At 43.2% G+C, this 21,758-nt stretch overlaps 1 protein-coding gene across 2 annotated transcripts in view; it reads left to right on the plus strand.

Annotated features, from left to right (window-relative positions):
* The window catches only part of MSRA (methionine sulfoxide reductase A), a 239,589-nt gene that overhangs the window by 126,069 nt on the left and 91,762 nt on the right, over nt 1-21,758 (plus strand). For both annotated transcript variants that reach the window (XM_063423133.1, XM_063423140.1), the window contains exon 4: nt 13,613-13,717. In XM_063423133.1, coding sequence (XP_063279203.1) covers nt 13,613-13,717 — 105 coding nt within the window. The remainder of the gene's footprint in view (nt 1-13,612; nt 13,718-21,758) is intronic.

Genomic DNA, 21,758 nt, shown 5'->3' on the forward strand with positions numbered 1-21,758 from the left:
AGGAATATCACTTGAAGAGGGGCAATGGCTGTAATTTATAATTAAAAGAAATAGCAGGATTTCTAAAGCTCTTTGAGGAAAAGTACTGCAAATGAAATGATTAAATATAATTTTAATTAATTATATGTCTTATAGCTGTTCTAGATATATAAATTGTCAAAATTTTATCTTTTGAATCTCTTTAATAGTTTCTGCTAAAGACTTTTTCAGCAAATAGTCCCTTGGGCGTCTTTAGAACGTTCTAGAATTCTTTTATTAATTTTGGTGGACTTAGAAGTATTTGTCTAGCACAAATTAATCCTAACTTTTCATCCCAGCTACCTTTTTGCCCTCTGAGTGTCCGTTTGTCATCACAAACTTTACTCTGTTGCCTTCTCTTTGCATTTTGATGCTTTCTGGTGAAACCAGGTTGCCTCTACTGCTTTTTGCAGATTTGTTTTGGGGAAATCGGGAGGGAAACAATGATCCCAATCTTATTTATGTTTATAATAGAACTGTCAGAGTAGTTTAATAAAAATCAGCTGTGAAGGAGAAGCTTTCAGAGTACAAATACAGAAATTGATCTCTTTTTTTTTGGCATTCTGGTCTACAGTTCTCAGGTATTAAGATCTGCACTTTTTTTTTTCTGAGCTCTTTGGTGGTTTCCAGCTTCAAAAAGAGTCAGAATTGTCACATTTCAGAAACCAAACCTTTTATTCAGAGATCTCCTCGGAGTAGTCATCTCATACTGGATTCACTCTAGAGAGACAAGGAGAAAACCACAATTTTTGTAATTCTAATAGGAAATATTAAATATTAGAATATCTTTCTTGTTTTTTAAATTCCAGATTAGTTAATATTTTCCAACTCTCCAGCTTGCTGTTAATGGATGTCCCCAGATATTATATTTACCTCCATTTATCCCATTTCAATGCTCTTCTCAGTGCATGACTTATTCCTCACATTCCTGTTATTCTTTGCTTTCCATTACACCCATTTATTTAAGGAAATTCTCTGTGTTGCACAACAGTGGCACTGAGGCTGTGCAGCTAAAAGCTGTAAACTTTAAGGAAAAAATCAATCATGTTTTCTGTTATATTGACATTAAACCAATTCCCTGTATAGATTGAAGCAGTGTTGCTAAATCCAGGTGTGTTGTTTATGTATTTATTATTAACTTTTAAACCTAAGCATTTTCTGTACCAGAGCAGACCCCCAGTATTGCTGTGGTTTGGGACATTTATACCCATTTTTGGCAAGAAATCATCTCTGAAAATACTTTTCTGAAGATTTGGTCTTCTGTTTCTGCTGTGTCCTGGGATATCACTCCCTTTCCAGCCAAAGGGGAATTCTTGTTTTCCATTTCCTTTCTTCAGAATGAGTCATAATTGAAGCAAATGGCTAAAACTCAGTATTTGGGCTGTTGAGGAAGGGTTTGATGGGATATTGGAAGGAATTGTTTCCTGTGAGGGTGGTGAGGCCCTGGCACAGGCTTCCCAGAGAAGCTGTGGCTATCCCTGGATCCCTGGAAATGTCCAAGGCCAGGCTGGATGGGGCTTGGAGCAACCTGGGATAGCAGGACGTACTAGAGGGTTTTTTAGGGGAAATACAATTTATTGGAATATAGAGGCCCCATCCATCAGATGTGTCAGTTAAGGGTTAAATTTGGGCTTTAAATGAGAATTTTTTCAATGTGAGAATGTGGAGTTTTTCTATTCCCAACTCCATAGCTAAAAGATTTCAGCTCCACTGTATAAAAATGATATAGAACTTGTAGTAGGGTCAGAGTCTTCCTCATCAACCATGATGAAAAGAAGATAACTCAAAAGTCCCAACTCTTTGCACAGATGAGTTTGGCATACAAAAGCTTCGTTAAAGCCAAATGAACAAAGGAAAAAGGGAAAATTCACTCATATATTCCCAGCCTTTAAGGGTGGTAAGGGCTCCCTGCATTATTTAATTTGACATTTTTATTTTATAGATCATTATGTTTCATCGCGTTACTGTTTTATCAAGACCTATCACTTTTTCCTTTAAGTTTAGCTGATATTTGACGGAAGTGTCTCTCCCAAAAGGAAATCTGATTTGATTTGAAAATGTCAGGAAATAGAGAGGTGCTTTACAGGACATGGGTTTGGAGGAGCAGCCTAAGATCCAGCGGTGCAACTGAGCAGGGACCATTTTCCATATCCATATCTAAAAGCCGTTTTCCATTTGGAATTCCCTGGTTTCCATCCCACCACTGACTCTTGATCTGCCTTTCCATTGTTTTTTTAAAGGCCCCTTTTGCCTCCCCTTCCTGAGGCCATGCTCACCTCCTTGAGTTGAAAACCTCCAGGGGTTTCTTTTGGAAAGGGTCAATTCATCTGGCACTTGGTGACTGCCAGTGAAGCGACTTTTCAGGGTTTCTTAGTGCCAGGGTTGCTCTCTCCAGATCTGTTCCCACATCCCCTTTTCTCTTTGACATCCCAATTCAGGCCCAATTTCCTTTTATTGCAATATGGCAGAGAAATCCCATGTTTATTTCCACCCTTGCCCTTTACCTCAAAGGTTGTTCCCCATTTGCAGGTACCATGTATATCACTTTTTCCCTTCAGCAGAGACTTTACCTCTGACTTTTTAATACATTTTTGATTGAGTGGCCCCAGCGCAGCAAGAAATGCCTTTGTAAGGCCATCCCATCAGCTCCTCATCTGAGTTATCCACAGAATTTATAAATTGAGACTTTATATTTCTTTCAAATTCCTGATGAAGGGCTTTAAGAGCAACAGGCTCTGTGGCAATCCCTGCAGAGGACAGATAAAAATGCTGCCATTCAAGCCTGGTTCCCTTTGGACAAGGTTTTTTTTTTTAGAGATGTCATTTAGACAATTCTTAATCCACTTAACACGTGCACTATCGATATGGGGGAGTGTTAATTTTTTAATCAGTCATGAAGTAATAAGTCAAATGCATTAATAAAGCCTAAGTCACATCCATGCTATTACATCCCACATTTATTACAGCCAGACTTGTAATTTCATGGGAGGATGAAATGGAGTTTGGCTGACAAGACCTGTATTCCACAGGACCATTGTGTTAATTATAAGCCCATCTTTGACATTTTTCCCTCACTTGGCTAAAATTAAACCAGAATATCTTTTCTAGGAGGACTTTCCAACTGGGAACAGCATTTGGTCCACAGGAACAGGTCAGAAGGTGTCTAAAATAATCCCCTTTTAAGGGGTTGTAGTGTGGACATTCAGCCTATAAAAACATAACCATAATAAGTACAGTGAGCAACGAAAGTTTGTCCATCTTCTTTTTTCCCTACAGGTTTATATAATTTATTTTCCCCTTTTATTGGCTGTTTGATGTACAGCCATTTTACAAATAAAAAGAGTTTATAGCAGTGGTCTTGCATCCAGTTATTCTGTTCAGCAAAACAAATCAATACTCTGTTTATCAAACCCATTTTGCTGCTAGAGAGCAGACAGGATTTTAGCAAACAACAGTGAAAACTTTTACAGCTCTGCCACAGAAATTTTAAATACTTGCAAATAAGAAACAGATTAGTTTAGTACTTTCTTTTGGCAGATTTTTTGACAAAACCCAATACTTTTTGTGAAAACTGCCAATCTTTTCTAATTTAATTCAAGTAGTTTACTGAAAAATATGAGCATTTCTGTGAAAAAAAAAATCACAATAACAGCATGTTCAATCCCGTTTTTTACTGGCAACTTTATTCTCTTAGTTTTGTTTTTAAGGGGTAAAAAAATGAAGTGATTCTACAAAGTACCAGAAATAGCAGTTCATTGTTTTATCAGCAAATTTTCTTATCTGTATGAATTTTCATTTACTGGGTGATTCACCTATCCTCTAATAAACCAAGTAAATATAATTTAATAACATTTTCTCTTCAGAGGCGCCACACTGTAGTTGCTGTATGAGCTACTTTCTGTAGGTATTAAAAAATACTTGATTTTTTTGGTCCAGGCAGAAGTTTCTGGAAGTTTCTAGAATTTATAGACAATTTATTTTGATTTAGAACTGCAGGATTGGCCAGCCCATAGTGATAAATTGGCTTCTTGCTGGAGAGGATTGATATGTTTTGATAAAACTGGACAAAAAAAAGAAGAATGTGGATCACACTGAGAAGGTAAAGAATTGTATTTTCTAAAGCAGAAATTCACCCTGGTTAATAAACCAAGCATTATCTCCTAGTTCAGTGCTGGTAAAGTCATTAAAGTGGTTTAAAATATAAAGAAGGAGGTAAAATAAATTAGCCACATTTTAGTGCCAGTGTCGAAGTACAAAATAAGGGTCTGTTCCATAAAATTGTTTCAGTGTTGGCCAGGAGTTAAAAATATTTTAATGGACCCTTCTTAAAAATCTATGAATCTGGGATTATTTCCATTCTTTTCATCCTCATTGATCTGAAGGTAAAAATGTAAAGGGAAGGGGATGCCCAAAATGTGAGCTCTCAGTAATTTAGTGCTCAGCCTTTGGTTTGTTTATTTAACAAATAGGAAGGAGCTGGAAATTTTGGTAGCAATAACCACAACTTAATAAAAATTCCCAGGCTGCTTTGGAGAAAGTCGTGCTGTCTTGGTTTGGGAAGACAGGTATCCACCAGGGAATGCTGGAGTTTCCCTTGGAATGGAGAATGTAAACCCCCTACCCCCTCCGAATTATTATAATTTTGCAATTAAAGATTTCAGGCAGAGATTCGGGAATAGGAATAACAGTTCTTTACTAGGAATATTAAAAATACAATTGTAGTAGTACCAAAAAAAAAAAGGCAAACAAACAAAAATCCTGGAAACCCTGACAGAGTCAGGAATATGACCTGACACCCTGTTGGTCAGGGTGTTGGAGCAGTCCAAATAAATCCTCATGGAGTGGCAGATGTGGTTCTGTTGGGGTAGAGATGATCCTGTAGAAAGGTTCCAGTGATGGTGACATGGGTCTGCTCTGGAATCCAGTGAGGAAAACGGATACCCGGTGTTCCTGAGTCTCAGTTTTTATCTAGGTAGGGAAAGGTTGGCTCCCCTCACTGGGTGGAGCATCTCCCAATGGGATGATGGAATTGTATCAGTCATTGATGAGCCTTAATGGCCCATTAACACAAGATATCCCCTGGAGTGAGGATGGGTGTGGAAGAGATAAGGAACACTGCCCCACCTGGTTTTATCAGTTGCCCCTTTATCAGAAAGCACCTGCTCTCTCCCTCCTGGAGTTATGAGGAATGGGTTATCCAAGAGATAAAGAAAACATTGCCCTAACTGGTTTTAATAGATGGAAAAATAAAATAAACATTTTTTGGTTACATAACCCAACACACATGCTCAAAAGATCTTCTTATGACTTTTTTTTTGGTAGTATTTTGCATTTTCACTTGGGCTGCGACTTTGGATAACAGAGTTTGGTTTAACTTCCAAATCAGTGAATGCTGAAGCTTGGTTGTATTTCTTTACCTTCCATATTGGCATCATGGCCCTGGCTGAGGTTTCCCAGAGAAGCTGTGGCTGCCCCTGGATCCCTGGAAGTGTCCAAGGCCAGGCTGGACAGGGCTTGGAGCAAACTGGGATTGTTGAAGGTGTCCCTGCCCATGGCATGGGCTGGGACTGGATGAGCTTTAAGGTCCCCTCCCACCCAAACCATTCTGGGATCCCAAAGAGGTTATGTTGCTGGTGTGACGAGAACAGGGGCAGTTCAGGGATTCCTGGTAGAGGTGAGAAAAGAAGGAGTTATTTTCTGAGAAGTCTTAGGAAATGTGTGAGAAGTCATTATCTGCTCTTTATGGAATACACTGGGAGCAGGAGCTGTAATGGATAAGTTATTCCTCAAACTGTGGGCCATTCTTGTAATGAAGAGCTGTTAAATAGGCCTGAGTACAAATAAATGGAACAAAATTATCTTTGTGCTCCCTTCCAACCCAAAGTATTGTGGGGTTCCATGATTTACTGGAGTCAGGACCTTATTTCTCAAAAGAGCGAGGTCCCTTTTTGTTGCAGGATCGAGGCAGGAGGGAGCAGTTTTGGAATTTTTGCACTGTAGAATTTAATTCACCTGAGGCAGGGCCAGGTGGAGGTGGAACCCTCGTGGCTGCTGGGAGACTCCCAGGTGAGGAGCTCTGCAGCCAGCCCTGGGAAGCTGCTCTGCTTTGCCGGAGATAATTAAACGCTCCCTGGATCCAGGCAGTTAAAAAGAACGAGTTCTCTTCCCTAATCCCTCAGCTTGGGCACTCACCTGGGACTTGATTAAGAAGGTGAGAGTCTAAATGCTCTTAGGAAGAAAAGGAATTGAAAAGGTGTCACTCAGACGTCTTTTTCTCCTGCTCTTTGCGGGGACTTTTTTTTTTTTTTTGCCAGGGTTGGAATCCCCACTGAATGAGCTCGCTGGAGTTAATCCTCCGGGAGCGGCCGTGTTTTCTAAGTGGGAAATGGATCCAGGATAAACAGACAATCTGCTCTTGGCACTCAGCCCTCTCTGCCTCGGTGTAATAAAGTCTTCCCATCTGCAGGGAGGTTCTTCGATGGTTAAAGCCCTTCCAGAGCTGAAGGAACTGAGCGCCAGCACTGGAAATCTGATAATGGCTCCCATAAAGAAAGGGTTTCTGTTTGCACGTGGAATTATATTTATAATTCCATAAATTATTTAAAAAACGTGATCCAGACAGTGAGAGTTTTAGAAATGTTCATAGCCGTTCAAACTTTTGCTCTGGGTTATTAAAGAGCCGCCAATTAAAAGCAGTGGGTGAACTGAGGACACTGAGGACACTGAGGACTCTCTGACAATATAAATGGACATTTCAGGAGGAATTCTGAAGGAGGCACTGAGGTGAAGAGCTGGATGTCACTGAGAGAATCACATCTCCCAGTGATCATTTGAAATCCTTGGCAGCTCCTCAGTGTCAGGCTGTTGAATTCCTCGTTAAAGACACGCAGGTTTTTGGAGAACAAGTGGGGTAATTGTTTCTCTTTGATTACTGCCTCTCCATTTTAAGAACTCTTGCAAAAAAAGGTTTGATTAGAAATATTTCAGTTGCTTTTTTCACCATACAGAGGAGTAGTGAGCTGGGTTGATGCTGTGTTTTTTTTGGCATTGGATTTACCAAGTGTGTGAGAGACAAAATAGGATTATTCTGTTTTCATAGTCAGACTCAAGCCTAATGCAAAAAGTCACCAATACCAAGATTGTTATTAGGAACAGCCACAGCAGAAAGAAAATCCACTGTATTATGGAAAGGCTTTGAGGAAAATGAGAGGTGAATCTGGTAGGACCAGCAGCATTACTTCCTTTGCTTTCCCCTGAGGGTGAATATTGATTTTAAATCTATTCTAGCAGTCTCTTAGCCACACATCTGAGGATATTTTTCATGAGGTCAGGCTATAGTTCTCAGAGGAGCACCATTATTTCCTTATTCTGGGAAAAAAAGGAGGCTGATCCTTTGAACTTCTGGATTAGCAGGAGCAGGCAGTGTTGACAAGGTGTAATTGCTGCTTCAGTTGGGAGGAAAGGTAAAGCCTCTGTTGTTTTTAAGTTCTTTAGGAAACTTTCCTGTGATCTAAACCTGTTCATCTTAGACAAGTAGTTTGGTCCTGAGTGAGAAAAATCTTTCATAAGATTCATGTTGGCTTACAAAAAATAAAAATACTGAAGTCAGAAGCCACTCTTTAATCTCATTTTAGTTATACGATCACACACAAAATCACGCAGAATCACAAGTTTGGAAGAAACCTTCAAGATCATCGAGCCCAACCCAGCCCTAACACCTCAACTAAACCATGGCACCAGTGCCACATCCAGTCTGTCTTTAAACACACCCAGGGATGGTGACTCAACCACTTCCCAAGACCATTCCTGTACTTTATCACTCTTTCTGTAAAACACTTTTACCTAATATCCAACTTATATTTCCCTTGGTGCAGCTTGAGGCTGTGTCCTCTCGTTCTGTCAGTGTTGCCTGGAGAAAGACCAACCCCACCTGACACAACCACCTTTCAGGGAGTTGTGGAGAGTGATATGGTCACTCCTGAGTCTCTTTTTCTCAGGTTAAACACCCCCAGCTCCCTCAGTCCTTCCTCACAGGGTTTGCTTTCCAAACTCTTCACCAGCCTCGCTGCCTCCTCTGGATGTGCTCAAGAGTCTCAATGTCCTTCCTGAACTGAGGGGACACAGCTGGACACAGCACTCAATGTCCTTCCTGAACTGAGGGGACAGAGCTGGACACAGCACTCAGTGTCCTTCCTGAACTGAGGGGACACAGCTGGACACAGCACTCAGTGTCCTTCCTAAACTGAGGGGACACAGCGCTCAATGTCCTTCCTGAACTGAGGGGACAAACTGGACACAGCACTCAGTGTCCTTCCTAAACTGAGGGGCAGAGCTGGGCACAGCACTCAGTGTCCTTCCTGAACTGAGGGGACACAGCTGGACACAGCACTCAATGTCCTTCCTGAACTGAGGGGACACAGCTGGACACAGCACCCGAGGTGTGGCCTCACCAGTGCTGAGTACAGGGTCAGAATGACCTCCCTGCTCCTGCTGCCCACACCATTCCTGATCCAGGCCAGGAGCCATTGGCCTTCTTGCCCACCAGGGCTCACTGCTGGCTCATGTCCAGCTGGCTGTTGACCAGGTCCCTTTCTGCCTGGGCACTGTCCAGCCACACCATCCTCAGCCTATAACATTGCAGGGGGTTATTGTGGCCAAAATGCAGGACTCAGCACTTGGGCTTTTTAAACTTCATTCCACTGGACACTGCTCACCCATCCAGGTCTCTCTGCAGAGCCCTCTGTCCTTCCAACAGATCGACACACGCTCCCAGCTTAGTGTCATCTGCAAATTCACTAATGAAAGACTGAATCCCCTCATCCAGCTGCATCCCCTTCCCCCTTCAAACCTAGTTTAAAGCCCTCTCAATGAGTTCCACCAGTTCATGAGCTAAAATCCTTCTGCCCTTAGCAGAGAGATGCAGCCCATCCAGTTCCAGCAGGCCAGGTGCCGTAAAAGTTGCTCCATGATCAAAGAATCCAAAATTCTGCTGATGACACCAATCCTTGAGCCACTTGTTGATGATGTGGGTTCTCCTATTCCTTTCACTGTTTTTCGCTGCCACCAAAGGGACTGAACAGAACACTTCCTGTTCTCCTACCCTGTCAACCACTTGACCCAGTGCCCTAAAGTCCCTTTTAATTGCCTTGACACTGCTCTTTTCAGTCTCATCACTGCCAGCCTGGAATATCAGCAATGGGTAGTCATCAGAGGGCCAAATCAGCCTTCTGGGAGTCTCTCAGTGATACCTGGGCCCCGGGGAGGCAGCAGACCTCCCTGTGGGATGGGTCTGGTTGATATATGGAGCCCTCTGTTCCCCTCAGAAGGGAGTCACCTGCTGGAACCCTGGAGGCTGAGAATTTCAGGCTTTCTGTGCTAAAAAGTGCAGACCCTCAAGCAAGCACCACATTTGACTTGAGGCCTTGGGACAGGCTCCGGAGATTGAGTGATAGCACGGGGGTTGTGGGTGTGTGGTTTAAACAGTATAGTGTGATCTCACAGCGTGAAAAACTTAGGTTTAAGTTTTTAATATCTAGTAATATATGTGAGTCAAGATGGAGGACTTTGAGTGTTATCTGAGTCCTTCTTCTTAAACTTCTTCTTCCTTCTTCTTCATGGGTTTGGATGGTTTTCTGTAACTGGGTGAAAAATGTCTGCATTGAGTGCCTTGGGTGGTCATTATTGGGTCAAAAGTATGAATAATATAGGTGTCATCTCGTTATTGGGTGATTATCACTTAAATAACCTTGGAAAGGGTTACAGGTGCTCCATTTTACCTCACTTCTCTAATTTGCTGGCTGGAGCTCACGGCTCATGAGTCTGTAAATAGATAAGAAATAGTAAACATCCAACTCTGAACACGAACTGTGACTCTTGTGTATCAGTCCCGACCTTGGCAGGGAAAAAGAAGCCAGAGCAATCACAGTCACCCACTATGACTACTCTTCTTTTCTTTCTAGTGTTAGAGGTGGTGATCTGTCTGACAGATGAAACATAATTGGGAGGCTCACTGGGCAGATCATTTTCTTCTATGTCTTCTGGCTGGGCTTCTAGCTCCAGGGCCTCATGCCTATTCTGAAGTGGCACCTGGGTAGGTGATGAGAGTCAGGAGGAATTTTTATTACCTCCCTGAGTAGCAGCTGATTTCCACTCCCCTTCATCACCAGGTGTCCTCCTTTTGCCTGGCAGTGGGAGGTGTGGGAGTTCTCTGACTCTTGGTGGGCCTCCCTCAAGGATGGAAGGGCAGAACTCCACCAGTCTATTTCCCTTTCATTTCCCTAACACTCCTTAGTCTTTCAACTTTCTCCCTAAGCTCGGCCACCAGTGAAAGGAGATAGTTCACACCACAGGCAGGCTTCTTCTGCAACGCCCCCTGTACCACTGATAAGCTCAAACACTTTGCACAGAAAAGGGTCTGTACAGACATTTTTGGAGGGTTCTACTTGGCTACATACACTTTGACTAACTGCAGGTTTTAGTTGTGTAAAAACAATAACAAACAAAAAACCAACCAACCAAACCAAACCAAAACCCCAAAACAACCAACAAGAAAACAACAAACAACAAACTAAAAACCCCACTAGCAGGAAGAAACCTGCAACCCTGCCTGCTGGCCCTGCCTGTGTGAATTGCTGTGCAAATTGCTGTGCCACACCCTCAGAGCCGTGCCACACCCATTTGCTCCTGAACTGCTGCACAAAATGCTGTGCCACGCCCTCAGAGATGTGCCATGCCCCTGTTTGCCTGTGAACTGCCATGCCAACTGCTGTGCCACACCCTCAGAGACATGGAATGCTCCCGTTTGCCCGCAATTTGCCTCAAAAACTGCCGTGCCATGCCGTCAGAGCTGTGCCACACCCATTTGCTCATGAGCTGCTGTGCAAACTGCCGTGCCACACCCTCAGAGCTGTACCATGCCCGTTTGTCCATGAACTGCTGTGCAAACTACCATGCCACACCCTCAGAGCTGTGACACGCCCATTTTCTTGTGAACTGCTGCACAAACTGCCGTGCCACACCCTCAGAGATGTGCCACACCCATTTACTTGTGAACTGCCATGCAAACTGCTGTGCCACGCGCTCAGAGACATTCAATTCTCCTGTTTGCCTGCAAATTGCCTCGAAAACTGTCGTGCCATGCCCTCAGAGCCATGCCACACCCATTTACACATGAACTGCTGTGCAAACTGCCATGCCACACCCTCAGGGACACATGCCACACCCATTTGCTCGTGAACTGCTGCACAAACTGCTGTCATGCCCTCAGAGACGTGCCACGACCATTTGCTCATGAACTGCTGCGCAAATTGCTGTGCCACGCCCTCAGAAACGTGCCACGCCCCTGTTTGCCCATGAACTGCCGTGCAAACTGCTGTGCCACGCCCTCAGAGACACATGCCACACCCATTTACACATGAACTGCCATGCAAACTGCCATGTCACACCCTCAGAGACGCATGCCACGACCATTTGCCCATGAACTGCTGCACAAACTGCTGTGCCACACCCTCAGAGACGTGCCACGCCCCTGTTTGCCCGTGAACTGCCGTGCCAATTCCCATGCCACACCCTCAGAGCTGTGCCACACCCGTTTGCCTGCTCCTGTTCTCTGCTCTCCCTTGAGCCCTCTATTAATCACCCACCGCTGGCTGGAGGAAAGCCCCGCCCTGTGTTTGTGTGGCTAACGAGGATGATTTTGGGTTGGGAGAGCTGGACACACCACTGGTCGTGCTCTTCCCTGTTTTTTTTCAAGCTGCAACAGAAGTCCCAATTTGCATTCCACCAAATTCATTATTTTTGCTGATGGACCACATTAAACCATGAAATCGGGAATAAATTCCATCCCTGACCTAAACTGGCTGTTCGTTCTTGCTGAAGACCATTTCACTTCGTTGTTAAGCCAATTACCTCTAACTAGTGTTTTTATTCTGCTGAATGGGTGATCCTTCCTGCTTCCCACCATCCGAATTTGGCTTCAGGTAATGAGGTGCTTCCCTGGACTGTAAAAGGCAGAGAGGAATTGGGTCACAGTTGTGGACATCCTGCAGGACAGGGGGACCTGGCTTCACTCCAGTTCCAAGGAAACCTGGATATTCTCCTTTCATCTCCCTGAAGGGATCTTTGTTACATTGAGAGAGGGAGCAATTTGATTTTATCAAATCTAGACTACAGATATCCCAGATGTGTCCTCCTTTACTCCTCTGCATTCCAGACTAATTTTAATCCCAGTCTTTCAAATCCCTTTCATCAGCTGGCCTAGCCCTCTGTGCCTCGTTTAGGTTTTGTTTCAGGTGCCCCATTAACTGACAAAATGCTGTCACACTTTGCCCCATTGTGGCTCTTTAATATTTCCCAGCATCCTTTTTATTTCTGTCCATTCTTTATAAATTCAAATTTCTCCTCACGTCTCTACTGAACCCTCCTCAGTTACTCACAGAATCTGACTTTTCTTGTTTCAAGACAGCTCATTCAGGAGCCATCACTGGGCCAGATTCACCCTCTGTGGAATTCCTTGATTTTGTTGAAATCAGTGGAATAAATCTGGACTTTGTGCTGGTGTACATTAAATAAAAACCTCCCTAATGTGATCAAGGAACTTAATATGCAGAAGGCATATTTGGATCTACCAAAAGGCAGATCCAGTTTATTTTTAGATATTTACTTCTTGTGATTTAATTGAAGGGCAGGATTTTTTCCCCATTCAAGAATATGTAATGACAACAAAAATGTCTAATTTTTAAATTATAAAATGGAAATATATAAAACATAAAATGCACTTTGTGCAGTGGACTCTTACCTGAGAACTCTGAGCACTCATCAATATTGCCATTAGTTAAAATTTAAGTAAATTATGTGTCCAGATTCTTCAGAATTTGTATCTTTCAATAATATTGTGAGTCATGAACACATCAGAAATGAAAAAATTCTGTCCAAAGTGTAGCTGAAAAATAGGAATGATGTTTTTTTAAGTGCTGTAACATCTGCTAATCTTCCTCGTATTTCTGCTGTCATAAAATTTAAAGTTGAGCCAGGCTTTCTTTGACACTTTTGAGCCTGTTGGATATTTTGAAACAGTTTGGAATTATTTGTGTGATCTTGTGTAAATACACCCTTGACCATTTGTTTTTATCATCATCAATATTATTGATATTTTATAATAATGAGAATTATTTAATAATCATTTGGCCATACCTCCACAGAAACAGAACCCAGTCAAGAGATCTTAGACGCAGAAGTTTTCATATTTTAATGCTCTATTTAGAATATTTAAAATATTTTGCCAGTTTTCAGTTACATATTTGTTAGAATAATTAATTTTTTCTCCTTTAAGCTAATAAACTGCTGTAATACCATCACTGTCTTCTTGTCTCTCTGCATAGTTTTTTTCACGATGGCGCTGTCTGAACAAATAGAGTTGACATAAATATAAAATATTGTGCAAAAATCCTCAGGTACAAATCGTGCTAAATCAAAGAATTTTTAGGAAAACATGAAACAAAACCAAAGGACTGTGCTTGGAACTGCAGAGACAAAACCCTGAGTGTGCCCTGGCTAATTGTCACTGCTAAAATCTGATTTTATTTTGAATTTGCAGGCAGAACTGGGCACACCGAGGCCGTCCGGGTGGTGTTTGAGCCACAAAACATCAGCTTTGAGCAACTGCTCAAGGTCTTCTGGGAGAATCATGACCCGACACAAGGTAGAGTGATGAGCGAGCCAGTATTTAATTATCTTACTAATTACAGCTGGGATAATTAGTGTTTGAGCTGCATGGAAGAGATGAACCTTGAAATCACACTGGAGCTCAGGAATATGATTGCAGACATTTATTGACAGAGAAAGAGAGGGAGAGGGAGAATGGGAGCACAGAAGCTCTGAGTGCCCCTCCTCCCTTACAGCTGCCTGGGCTGGGAAAATTCCCACAGAGTGGCCCGGGAGACAATGGAAAATTCTCTTCAACTTTGATTATGACAATTTATTCTGTAATTTCTTTTGTCTCTTCAATTAGAGCAAATTTCTTTGCATCTTCAAAATATCTATTATTTTATTTTACCTTTTTATTTAAATTATTTTATTTTGCTTTTACTTTGTTTTTATTTCGCTCTTTAAGATTTTATTTTATTTTGTTTTGTTTTATATTTTATTTTTCTTTGCCTTATTTTATTTCACTTTATTTTATTTTACTTTACTTTATTTTCTTTCGTTTCTACCCAGGCCCTTTATCCTTCATCACAGCCTGAGATTTTACATTTTTCAGCGATATTGAGTATATTTTGTGATTAGAAAATAGAGCAAAAAAGGGCTTAGAGATGTTGTGCAGAGTGGATCGTTCTACCTATCTGCCTTATCCAAACCTTTGGATTTAATTTATCCCTCTTGGCAGAGGTTTTGTGCTGACACGACCCACATCTGTGCAAACAGAAATGAGAAACTGTGTGCAGAAAACATTTTGCATGTTTATAGAGTTCCAATAAACCTCATCCCTTCTCCCATTTCCCAGAAACGCTGCACACAAGTAACTCATTTCAATATTTGAACAGCCATCGTAATTATGCCACTTGTTACCGCATCTGGGAACAAAAAAATTGCAGATGATACCTCCAAAATGTGATGCCATCCCGGGAAAGAGAAACTCAAAGAGGGATCCAGGGACTATTGTGGATAAGTGTCTTCCACTGAGCACAAAGTGGTTATTGCAACTTCTGCCTGTGTGGAAAGGGCTTGAGTCAGGAGTTTTCTGTCTGCAGGGCCAGGAAATCAGAACATTTTGTGCAGTTCCTCTGTTGCCATCCTAGGGATCTATGGAAATATTGCTGGGGATTTGAAGGGGGACAAAAATGGGATATAGAGCCCGGAAAATTGCCCCAGTGCTGGGAATAAACACATCAAAGAGAGAGAACACCATGTCGGGTTGGGTATCAGGAAAATATTCTTCTTTTAGAGGGTGGTTGGGCACTGGAACAGCTCTCCAGGGAGTGGTCACGGCCCTGAGGCTGTCAGAGCTCCAGGAGCATTTGAAAAACGCTCTCAGGGCCAGAGTGGGATTGTTGGGGTGTCCTGGGAGGCCCCAAGGAGTTGGATCAATGATCCTGGTGGGTCTCTTCCAACTCAAGACATTCCATGATTCCATGATCAAGTCATCCTTGCAGGTACCTCATGACAGGTTGAGCACCTCACCCGGATAAACCGGGACGAGCTCCAGTAGCTGAGGTTTGGAAAGTTCCACTGTGGAATGAAACAGCTCCACATCCCTCAGTGTAATTAAACATTGGAGTCTTTTTCCGTCACCGTCCTTCCGAGTCTTTCAGATGGGATAATCCATCATTTTAAAAGAGGGGCTCGATTCCAGTCAGAAGGAATCCTGTGACTCTGTCGAGTGCAGTGGCCCATGCTGTTGATTTATGAGCCTCCCTTTCCAACCCCCTGCCTTAGAACTGTGTTCAGGGGGGTTCATCTGCACCATCCCTGAAAAACTTGGAGCTCTGCCTTGAGACAGACCCCTCCCTATGGCAGGGGGTTGGAATGAGGTGATTTTTACAGTCTCTTCCAAACCATCCCAGGATTGTGTGATTCTGAGACAAATCTCCACCCTCAAATGACACTGCTGGGCCTTCCTGGTTCCTTGTAGAGTTTATGAAAGAGTTTTTCTTCCTGTCCTTCCAGTTTTTGGTTTAGATCTTTTTCTTGCTCTTTTTTTTTTCTTTGGATTATCAGAAATTTGCCATCACCAAAGGGTGGCTTCTTTCTTTCAGCCTGGAGAGGAGAAACTTCAGGGCAACCTCATTGAGGCCTTCCAGTACCTACAGGGAGCCTACAGGAAAAATGGAGAGAAGTATTTACAAGGGCCTGGAGTGACAGGAAGAGTGGCTTCAAACTGAAAGGGAGCAGGTTTAGATGGGATTTTGGCAAGGAATTCCTGGCTGTGAGGGTGGGCAGGCCCTGGCACAGGGTGTCCAGAGGAGCTGTGGCTGCCCCTGGGTCCCTGGCAGTGTCCAAGGCCAGGCTGGAGATGGCTTGGAACAACCTGGGACAGTGGGAGGTGTCCCTGCCCATGGCAGGGGGTTGGAACGAGATGGTTTTTAAGATCCCTTGCAAACCAAACCATTCTGGGTTTCCACGACTCCCATGGACTGGTTGTTCTGATACATCAGGACAATTGGTCCACGTGTCTTACTCATATGTTTGGATTCATCCTGATTGCCAGAGCTGGGAACTGATGGGCAGGAATTTATGATCCTTCATCTTCCAGGTATGAGAAACGGATATCTGGTGAAATAATTTGGACAACACCCACTTAATCAATCTTTTTCCATGTCTGTAGTCTTGGCTTTGGCGGTGGTTGGGACCAGCCTGCGGCCTACAGAGAACAGGGAAGTGCCTGAAGGACTTGAGGGCTTTGGGATGGCTGAAGTTCATTATCTGGGCCCACTGATCCGTGGGTGAAGTGCAGTAGTTGTGGTAACAGGTCAGATAAACTCATCAGCTGGATTTATGATTCTTTCTGGCTCTAAACCAAAGTAAAATCATGACATTATGTCTTTATATCCTCATACAACTGAGGTTCAGCACCGTTCCAGTCTGTGCTTGCAGAAGAAGGCTGGATGTGGCAGATGTGTGATTCACTCTTGGATTTCTGGCAGCTGGGAAGCATCACCTAATTAGTCCAGGCAGGAGGCCACGCTAATGGGGCTGAATTCCTTCTGGGAATGAGCTCCTGTCTCCATGTGACACCGAGCCGTGGAGACAGCCGAGTCCTTCACAACTGTCTCAGGCATCTGTGTGGCACAGCAGTGCTTGGTGGAAACACCCCCAAACCTTAATCTAAGCTTGGATAAAGAGAATTTCCACGTGGTTCTTCCATAGTTATTTGCCAAAAGTGAGAGCATCCACCTGGAAAAGATGGAATTGTTCTCAGATGACTTTGCATGCCCCAGCCTTGCACAGGTTGCTTGACCTGGGTATTTTTGTTGTTCCTTAATGCTGCACCAGGGGAGGTTGGACACCAGGAGGAATTTCTGCATGGAAGGGGCTGTCAAACTTTGTAAGGGGCTGTCCCCTTGTACTGGTTTGAAAGCAAAACCAGTGAGACTCCAAGTCAGAAATACAATTTAATAGAGAACAAACAACAAGAAATATAAAAATAAAATAAAAATAAAATAAGACAAATGCAATAGTACAAAAGACCACTAACAGAGTCAGAATGCAAACCTGACACCCTGTTGGTCAAGGTGTTGGAAGCAGCCCGAAGTAAGAGCTCCCAGAGTGACAGATGTGGCTCTGTTGAAGTAGAGATGATCCTCAAGAAAGGATCCAGTCATCCTCTGGGAATCCAGTGCAAACAGGCTCCCTTGGTGTTTGGGATTGCAGGTTTTATCCCTGTGGAAAGGCTTTGGCTCCTCCCGCTGGGTGCAGCATCTCCCAATGGGATGAGGTGATGTTATCAGTCATGTGAGAGCCTTCAGTGGCCCATTCACAGGGGATGTCCCTTGGAGGAGGATGGGTGGAGGAAGAGATAAGGAGGCCCTGCCTTATCTGGTGTTATCAGGTGTCCATTAACAGAAGGGATCTGCCCTCTTTCCACCCCTAGAGTTACAAGAGATAAAGAACAATATCTCCCAACCGACTTCAACAGATGAAAATAGAATACACATTTTTGGTTACATTTCTCAACCCAGGACACCCCTTCCTGTTGGAGTCCCCATCCCTGGAAGTGCCCAAGGAACACTGGAACTGGACGTGGCACTCAGTGCCCTGGGCTGCTGACAAGGTGGAGATTGGATTTAATCTTGGAAGTCTTGGAGGTTTTTTTCAACCTAAATCATTCTGTGATGTTGTTGTTCTAATCTCAGTCCAAGAATTTTGCGAAGCTCTTCACACCTCATTCATATTTCTTGATTTGAGGAAAACCTGAAGCAGTGTCAAATTTCTGTTTTGTAAGGTAGGGATAGTAGAAGGTCTCTAAGTTGGGATCTTTTCTTTGCCTTGATTTTTACCTATTCCCTGTTTTTAGCTGGCTGTGGGAAATGTGGCTTTATGTAAAGGCACTGAAAGTGAGAGTTACCTCTCTGACCTACAGTGTTTTTCTCCTTTGAAGTTGAGCTATGTGCACACAGTGAGTTTTATTCAGGCAGCCTTGTGGGAGTGCAGGACTCAGTCTGCCAATGAGAAGATTTTGACTAAGAAGATAAATGAGGAGATTTCTTATTCATGAAATTCTGCACAATCTTTGGGTGAATCCAGTGTCTCATACTGCAAGTGGTGAACTTCTTGAGTACAGCTCTCATTCAAAAATACAAAAGCTCAGTGTGTTTTATCTTTTTCCAGAATTTGGGGGAACACCATTTCACCCCTTCTACCCCCAGCAGAAATAATGGACTTGTCTCATTGTTCTGATGTCATTAAACATTAAATGTGTACATTCCGTGGCAGAGTAAGATGTTCCAGTATTGGTTTGGTTGGTGCCAAGTTGCTGGAGAGTACAGACTGCAAGTCCCATCATTCATCATTGTATGAGTGTATTAATATTCAAAAACTCCTGCTTTCCAAGCAGTTGTCCTTTAGAAGAGACTGACACCTCACTGGGATTCAAATTGTCCCTGGGAAGGAGCCTGGCTCTTGTTTAGGGAAGCTCTGGAGTGCACAGAAGTCAATTGAAAAGCAGGAACCTTTGATCAAATCAAGCAGTTGAAAGAGATCCTCCCCAATGAGCATCTCCGAAGTGTGGGGCCCTGACAAAGTCCTCCTGACTGTTAATTTAGGCTCTATTTTATAATTCATTAGAACTGGGAGACTGAAAAAGCAACAAACAACCCCCTGACTTCTGCCAAGTGGCATATGGCTGTCATCTCTGCTCAGCCTCCAGTGCCCTGCTCAGCATTCCTGCTCTCCCAGGAATGAGCTGATCTGTAAGAGGATTGCTCTGGATGGCTCTGCAAGTGCTTGAGATGTTGTTTCTTTGTCATTGATACAGAAAAGAGGGATGAATGGGATGTGCCAAAAATACTGCAAAAAATCTTGGTAGATAATTTTATTTTTTTTAATGTTTGCAGAGGTGTAGGGCAAAGTCTGTGTTGCCTGGTTTTTTGTTAGGGCCGTCCTCAGAGCTTTCCATATTTTTTTAGACTGCAAGCCTGACTGTCCCCTTGAAGTTGCCTGCTGGCACCTCCTTGCTGCCTATACAGAAGGACTTGGACTTTCAGCCCATCAGTTTGGTGTCTCTTCTGCAGTGTCACAATTTCTGTAAAGTAATATTTGACTTCCCTGTTAGGGAAAAGGGTGATTTTCTCCTCTCTCCCTGACCTTTCAGCCAGATACAAGCTCTTTGTTTGTGTTGACTCTGGCAATAACAAAGTTCTCTGCTCAGGCTGAAAATTAACCCTGCATGAATGGAAGCGAAACGTGGTTTCCAGCCAGGATTTAAATTGCCAGGAGCAGGAATGCTGGTGGGATCACCCTTCTGGCATCAGCACCGACCTGCAGTGCCTGAGCCAATCCCAAACCCTGCTGTGCTCCTGGTTGGAGAGGAGTGTGTCACATTGGATCAGATCAGGAAGTTTGGCTGCTCTTTGTGGGGTACCAGAAACCATTTCTCCAGACCTTGGGAAAAATCAATCTGATACCAGAAGAGAGTGTTTGGCGTGGTGCAAATGTGAGTCCTGTAAAGGACTTTAATCTTGTAATTCTCCTGACCTCTGTGTTCAGAGATTTCAGCCAGTTCAAGGTGACTTTAAAGAAAGGCTCCTTATTGCTTTCATGGTCTGTACAAAAGTCAAGCAGGCAACAAAACTAATTTATTTTAGAGCAGTCTGGTCTATTGGAAGGTGTCCCTGTCCATGGCAGGAGAAGGAACAAGATAATCTTTAAGGTCCTGTTGAACCCAAACCATTTTGTGATTCTGTGAAAACGTGTTTGGGAGAAATGAAAAATCCACTTGCCTCCTTCAGCTCTGTTCTTTCCTGAGCACAGTCCAAACCAGATGCTTGTCTGGGTAGTTCCTCTCCCCACGTTCCTCAAAAGTACCAAATCATTCCCAGCCCACAGGAAACAACTCAGGTACAGCTACAGTTCCCTGTGGTGAGTGCCTGTTGTCCACAAATCCCATCATTTTTCATTCCTTCTGTCTTTCTGTTTGGATTTTTTGAGTCAGTGGCAGAGAGGAAGCCAGGACTCCACAGTTTTGGTCACTGTCTGACCACAGGGTGAAGGACAAACCTGAGGCCACCACTGCTCAGAGGCTTCTGGAATTTCCTCTTCAGCCTTGTTGATCCTTTGTGAATACCCAGAGAAGCAAAGTCATTGTAAGGCATCCCATTCCTCCTTTCCTGTCAGGGACGAGTCCTTATCTTGCCTGTGTTTGTGCAGGAAATGTAAGCAGGGCTGATGTTTTTCCAGCAGTTGAGGACCATCTGTCCTACAACAAACTCATCACCTGCCAGACTTGTTCAGAACATCTCTCGCTCCATATGTCTTGTGTATCCATGACAAAGAAGAAATGTAGGAGCCATTTCTCCTCCCTGTGACCTTCCAAACACGCTGGCATTTAGCCTTGGTGCTGATACAGGAATTCTCCAGATTAATATCTGCTTCTCGTTGTGCTGACCCAGTTTGCTTGCAGAGGGGATATTTATTTCTCCCCAGCTTTGAAGGCCTGTACTTTTTTTAGACATTGCATAAGGAATCTATCATCTGCAAATAATTAAAATTAGACACTAGAAATGACATTGTGTTGCTAATGAGCAGATGTGTCTACTTATACCAGTGGAAGAACAGCTGTACACATAAAAAATGCTGCAGCCACCCTAAACCAACATTTGGTATTCTGCTACAGACCTGGAACTTCATTTGGAGATTAAAGGGAAAAAAATAATCTCTCCCTGTAAAACATAACCATTTTTATGTTTTGCCTTTACATTTTTGTAACTCACTTCCCTTTATAATTTGAGTGAGATTTGTGAGTCTCAGATTAAAGCACCTTTGTCGTGTATTTCAAACCTTATTAAGAGCCTTGATGGTCTCAGCATTATTACAAGGTGTAACAAAACCCAGTAAAAATACAAAATCTATTGTCACCAGGCATATTAAATATATTCAAAACAGAATTACCAACCCCTCAGGGAGCCATTCTTGGTCCAATACTCCTCAATATTTTCATTAATGACTCGGAGGATACAGTGAAGGGGATGCTAATTAAATCAGTGGTAAAGACATTGCTGGGAGGCTCTTGAAGGAAGCGAATAAAGCACAGCTCTGTGTTGATAAATTAACAAAAGCCATGGAAATCGATGTGCCAGGACACAATAAAGATAAATGTGTGGTGGTTCCTGCAGGGCTGGACACTCAAGAGTAGAACTGGGTTGTTTGAGAGGAGCCTTTCTTCTAATTCCTGCTCTTTCCAATGAAATCCCAGTGGTGGGGCAGTTGAGTGATGCTGACTCATCCCACCAGCAATTAATTTAGCCCTCTGCCCAAAAATCACCTCCAAAATACCTGTGACCTGTGGGTGTTTAAAGTAGTAAAGTCTTTGCCAGAGCTGCACTTTGAGAATGCAGCTTCATCTCCTTCCTGAACCGAAATCTTGTGTTTTGTTGTTCCCACTCTTTGTGTTTCTCCAGGAGTAAACAGGCATTAAAAATAAATAGGTGTTATTAGGCTGCTTTGCATCCCCAGGAATTTCAGCTGCCGTGCCCTAATTTGCACGTTAGACTCTTCTTATCCATATAAATTAGAATAGACTTTTCCTG

Source organism: Prinia subflava, chromosome 2, assembly GCF_021018805.1.
Source record: "Prinia subflava isolate CZ2003 ecotype Zambia chromosome 2, Cam_Psub_1.2, whole genome shotgun sequence".
In the NCBI taxonomy this organism is placed as follows: Eukaryota; Metazoa; Chordata; class Aves; order Passeriformes; family Cisticolidae; genus Prinia; species Prinia subflava.